Source organism: Halyomorpha halys, unplaced genomic scaffold, assembly GCF_000696795.3.
Source record: "Halyomorpha halys isolate HHAL.00 unplaced genomic scaffold, Hhal_1.1 Scaffold356.1, whole genome shotgun sequence".
NCBI lineage: Eukaryota > Metazoa > Arthropoda > Insecta > Hemiptera > Pentatomidae > Halyomorpha > Halyomorpha halys.
Genome location: NW_027111799.1, coordinates 361,567 through 367,768, shown reverse-complemented (window position 1 = coordinate 367,768; position 6,202 = coordinate 361,567). Strand labels below are relative to the sequence as shown.

The window sequence follows — 6,202 nt, the reverse complement described above, 5'->3', positions numbered from 1 at the left end:
TTTTCAACAATTTTATTTTTATTTGACTATTTTTATATACTTATCCTAATTTTCAAGTCACATCTTACACTGTTGTTATCTTGTTTTCATTTAGCCCTAACGAAGCCCTTTTATTTACTATTTTGTACCTTTATTGACTGCCACCCTGACTATCTTCCTACAATCTACTTCATATGGTCACTTATCTTCTTCCAATATTGGAAATGATTTTATAAAAAACTGCAATGAAGAACTTTCATAATCTCCCAAGGTAAAATGTAAACATATTATACTTGAATGTTCAGCATACTAAAAACAATGAGAAATATAGTTCAAAGATCTAGGTACAAATCAAAATATTTAGTATGAAAAGTAACAGACTATATATTTATGTTACGTCCATAAATATTAGAAATCTATAAACAAAAATGTTAATGTTAAAAACAGAAATAGTTATGGTATAGTGTATTAGTAAATCAGATATATTTAACTTAATAGATAATAACAGGGATTCAGCAAACTGTCCTACAGAAATTTCATAGAATATAGTTAATTAAACCATTTCCACTGGACTGGTACACTAAACCAATTTACTCAAGTAGACTTTTAAATTAACTTAAATTAAATTAACCACTCCCAACATCTGTACCATCAAAAACTAGAACCTTCTTTCGTCAATTTAAAAACCGACAAACAGAACTTATCGTTAACATATTTCCAAACAGTTAATTTATTAAAAAAGTAACAAAGTTAATTTATTTTATTTTTTTTCCTCCCATAGTATGTTTATTTTTTTACATTTTTTAAAAACCATTTGTTGTTACCCTTTTACACGTTTTCCTCTTTTAAATATTTTCAATTCCTTTTTTTACCCATCCAAAAAACTTGTAATGTATTCTCACCTTCTGGTAATTTTGTCATCTTTGTAACATATTTTTTAACTCAGAGTCTTACGACACACACCGCTGAGCTCACTTAGATTTCCGATCTCCTACAAGTAGGTGAGTTCTATGTCTTATTCTCTTTTTCTTATTTTTTCATACCCACGTTATTAGTTATGTTTACCAGATATTATTATTGTCATATTTTCTATTCACTTCTTTTGTCTAACTTAACTTTATATTTTGTTAATTTATTCTAGTATTATACATACATATTTCATTAGTTACATATATTTTCTTTTCTTTCCATAACTTTAATATTTAAATTATTATTAAATTAAATTATTCATATTTCTTTGCATTACATAACTTTATATTTTTATTCCCTAAATTATGTTATTTTACTTATATACTTAATAACCTTGTTATATTTTGTTTTATACTTATGTTTTATTTTCCACTTCTTTCATCACTTAATTTTTATTAAGTTTCATTCTGTACAATTATTTACTATAATCTCAGTATAAATTTTCATTTTTTAATTAATTTATTTTTTTATATTCTTAAAATGGCGTAATAAGCTCACTTCCTATGGCGTAAAAAAAAAAAAGAATTTTTTTATATTCATTGGCTGTTATCTCGTTCTTTGCTCTTAGCCCTGATGAAGGTTTGAAATTCTGGCCGAAACGTTGGCACAATTAAATAAGTTCTTTCAACTTATTTGGGTTACTTTCTCACCGCAACCCCAACCATTTTCTCTTCATATATATTATCCATGGCCAAGTATCTTCTCATCATGTAGTTAATTATTTTGGGCAGTATGGAATAAACCAATGCCACTCACAAAGAGAAAATGAAATAAAAAACAGGACGCTTCTTAATTTTTTGAATGTTTGGATTTTGTCTAATTTGACTTGACTAATAACACCATGAATTCACAATTAATATCTTTAAGTCAATGTTCAAAAAAAGTGTTATAGAAATAATTTCAATATCCAAAAATATTTACCAGGAGGTATTTTACATACTGTAGCAGGATGCCAACCATACCTTTGATTGCAATTAGGACTTTGTACGAAAATTGCTGAATCTGATAAGCATTCAGCAAAAACTTCACCACCTAGGCAAAAAAATAAATTCATTAAAATAAAAATATTTCATAAGATATTATTGCAATTTTATAAAAAATTAAAAAATCAACTCACCAATATAATATAGACGTACACCTTTTCCAATATGCCGTCGAATTTGTTCTACGACACTGTTACGGTTAACATTGGACAAGAGACCCAAACAGAAGCGCTCAGAATTACTGGGATCTAAACAGAACAAAACCATACAGAAAGAAGTGCCTAAATAGACTATCAGAAGTAAACTTCAAAATTATAACAAACTAGCTGTATCCTCTGTTTTTTATTATATTTAGATTTTACAGGCCTCCTTTAATACAGATGATGAGTAGACAAGTGATCCTAAATAACTAGGTCACTATAATTACTATTATAATTATTATTGGCGCGATAGACCGTGGAGGTCCAAGACCTCACATGATGTACTTAGGAAATACATCGAGCGTTTCATGACGTGGTTTTTGTAGGGTGGGTTTGTCACTAGCACACCCATTTTTGCGAGTGCCACCCATTGGCTAACAGGCCTCATAAATGCCCGGGGGGAGGCTGTGAGTGAATATTGTATAATTCTATCCTTGAAAAAATCCCAGATAGGGCCGGGGACTCGAACTCACAACCTTTGGGTTGGCAGACAGGCAGGTTACCATGCTGCTACCGGCATTAGGAAACCATCTACAGTCATATTGCACATACAAAGCATAAGAACAGCCATTATAACAAATGTTGGTGGGTTTCCATGGGAATAATGTCCAATATAGTTTTTTTCCTGTCTAGTAGAGAATTTAATTATCTTTATAATGAGTAACTATAATTTTTTTTTATAATTTTAACTATAATTTTTTGAAAACCATCCCCAGTGTGACTGTCTACAGGGTTAGAAGAACCACCGATAAAAATTTCAGCTCCATAGATAATTTTTTTTTTGTTTGAATAACCAATGCAAGTTTTTCATAATAGTGTTACTGTTTCATCCCTATGTGTCGTAATAGGATGTTGCATAGCCTGAAGTCTTTTGGTCCCAATCAAGAAATGATTTTTAGTTTTAATTACCACTTTTTTAAGGTCCTAAGATAATGATTTCTTCTTTGGCATTCTTTCCTTATATAGCCAGATCAGGGATTAAAATGAGGACTTTGGTGGTTCTCCTGAGGCCCTCCAGGGTTCCAAAGAGCTTTTTAAACCCTGCATCTCAGTTGGAGAGGGCCACATCAGCCCCTTTTCCTCAGAAAACAGCTTGCAAGTTTGGAGTATGTGCTCAGCATTTTACTCACCTTCTTTACACTCACATAGAGGACCGGAGCCAATATGGAGCTTTCATGGAATAGGTGGTCTCTGAGATAGCTGCGTCCCACCAGTCGCTTGGTAAGCGAAAAATGAGGACCTACTCTGATCAAGCAAGTTGGTGGATTTCATTTCCAGGGTCATGATGTGGGTGGTTCCTAATCCATCATTGCCTAATGGAGGCTTTATTTCTTTGAGGCCAAGGTCGCGGTCTAACTGCGGACCTAAGGCCCCCTCCTTGGGCTTTTAAGTTCCTTGGCAAGTTTTATCAGGCCTTTTCCCCACTTCGACTTGAGGGTCTGTAACACTGCATCAGTAAGAGACAATTTTTGAGTTTTTGGGCCACATAAGATCGTGATTTCTGTTTTTTCTTTATCACCAATAACGACTGAGATATGGGTATAGTACTGATGAGTTCTGAGAATCATGCTGGATAGGGAGACTGGTATCGAATTTTAAAAAGTAGTTTTGGAGAAAAGTCATGAATGTATATTTTTTAATTCCATTTTTGTAATTATAGTTTCTTGAAATGTAAAACCTCAAATTTAAAGGGGGAGAGTTTAATTTTCAGTTATTTTTTTGTTGATTACAAAAGTTTGTTATTGAAAATAACTATCCAAAAGAAGATAAAATTGTATATAATTAAAAAAAAAATACTATTGTAAAAAATTAATATGAAATAAGTTACCTGTGAATCCATCTACAGATATAGAGGGCTGTGAAGCATGAAATGTCTCTCCAACTCGGGTGTTTAATTCGTAATAACTAATAGAGCACCAGAACAATGGCTCACAATACATAACAGGTTGCGTGTCAACAGCGGGCGTCGGACTCAGACCTGCAACAATATTTACAAAAATTATTTATTCAGTCAGAAAACATTACTCTTGAAGAGTTGAGAAGATGGTCGTGGGTGCGGTCAGTAGATAAACGCAAATAGGGAAAACTTTTTTATTTTGTGACAATTCGACCTCAATTTCAGGCTTTCATCAGGGTGACTCCGTTGAAGTTATCATCAAGAGTGAATCCGACAATTCTTCCCGGCTGGACCCGTCCCACTAAGACACACAGGGAGCGACAGTCATATATCACTTTTGAAATATTTGCTTAAAACAGGAAGAGGAGACTAAGATAGTTAAATCGAGCAATATTAAAAAGTGCCTGAAATTGGGAAACAGTGTGAACGTCTCAAACTACTAAATACCATTTTTCAAAGAAATTAAAAATTTTTCACCTCGATTTATTCAGAGGATTTTTTTTTTCACCCGGTGAGTATTGTTCATATAATCGTTCATAACTCCTCTGCATTTTATCTGATTCCAACGTTAATAGAACCGTTGGAAAGCTGAATGACTGCTCTTTCAGTCCACATTGACAAAACCTACATATAATGCTCACATAGGGCGAAATATGGGTTTTGAATAGGGAATTCGTTCCACAAATTCACGGTTCATGTCCTAACCCTAATGGCATTAATTAGAAATAATTAATTTTTTTTTATCAGAACTGTTTTTTTAAAAAAAAAAAATGTATACAAACTTATGTTCTAAGGTTTGACAGGGAAAAAAATCAAAAGAAAACTGTTTGGAAAAATATGCAATCAAAATATTTTGATGAAACTTTTATTTTTATTATACGAAGATGAAAATTAATTAGTAATCGAAACTCTTTTGCAAAAAAAAGTAATGGTTATTTTCAGTCCTTGATTATAATAGATATGATTAGACTTTCAGAGTAACTTATGGTTGGCATCAACTTTTCTACAATCTTAGTTCATATGATGGGACTTACGAATTTATTTGTTTTGTTTTTTATTAGAAAATTGAAAAAAAAAATAAATAAAAAGTACCATTAGAAAACATACTATCATTCTGGTCCATGTTGTCCGCATCTTCAGATATATATCCTGAAGTTTCGACAGGGCCTCCAGGGCTTGGGCCCTGCCCAGTTTCTACGACGGTACCCTCCACCCTGCTGACAACTACTCCAACACCTTAAACAAAACAGTAATCACAACATAAATTTAACATTTAAAAAAATATATATATATTTATTAAATATGGAAATTAAATATTTAAATCATTTAAAATATTCAAGACGGTGGCGCACATCATTCGGAAGTCTGGTGAATTGCTGTTATGTTGAGAAGACAGATAAAAACTTTATCAACTTCTGTTATTTTCTATCATTAATGTATTTAGACTAAATTTAAGAAAAATAGAAGAGGAGAATTAAGGGAAAATATACATCAACGGAAAATATACATAAGCGAAACTCAAAAATATTGTGCTAAAATCAATGTTTACATCGAACATCGAGGGATGAGAATGAACAAAGGAAATGAAGTCTCTTGGAAGCAAGGGGTGCTGACCATCCTTTGTTTACTGTTAGAGGTAGATGATCAGACAGAAGACATCAACAGTCAGCAGTAATCCTAGAAGATTATAAAATTGAAGGAAATAAGACAGTCTTTGTTTGGATGGCCAGTGGATGCTACCTGTCCTCAAAACTAAAGAGGACCAACCCTTTTGTCTACTGTCAGCGGTAGATATTTAGAAAGAAGACATCAAGAACCACCAGTCATCCAGGATTGTATATTTGAAGAAAGAAAGCACTCTTTGTTCTGATCGTCAGTGGATTGGACGTGTCCTGGAAACTAGACGAGGAGTAACCCTTTGTCTACTGTCAATGATAGTTTTTGAGATAGAAGACATCGAAAACCATCAGTCATCAAAAAGAATATATGATTGGTTAGTCTGCCCTACCTAAGATTTATTTATAAACTAGCTATTAATTTAGTTAAGTGTCATTGTGTTCTGATTGTCTGGAAAACCCGCTCTGAGATAAGAGTCAACAATGTTATATAATTTAAAATAAAATCCTCATATTTATTTAATATTTAATCTTTTTATTTGAACCTTGTAATTATCA

At 32.3% G+C, this 6,202-nt stretch overlaps 1 protein-coding gene across 2 annotated transcripts in view; it reads right to left on the bottom strand.

Moving 5' to 3' along the window:
• Smox (Smad on X) overlaps positions 1–6,202 on the bottom strand; it is a 22,185-nt gene that overhangs the window by 6,563 nt on the left and 9,420 nt on the right. Inside the window, exons 4-7 of one of the 2 annotated variants that reach the window (XM_014422110.3) lie at positions 5,121–5,264; positions 3,960–4,109; positions 2,066–2,179; positions 1,870–1,980 (exon numbers count right to left, since the gene is read on the bottom strand). In XM_014422110.3, the coding sequence (XP_014277596.1) occupies positions 1,870–1,980; positions 2,066–2,179; positions 3,960–4,109; positions 5,121–5,264 (519 nt within the window). The remainder of the gene's footprint in view (positions 1–1,869; positions 1,981–2,065; positions 2,180–3,959; positions 4,110–5,120; positions 5,265–6,202) is intronic. The other variant, XM_014422111.3, reaches the window with a different exon arrangement.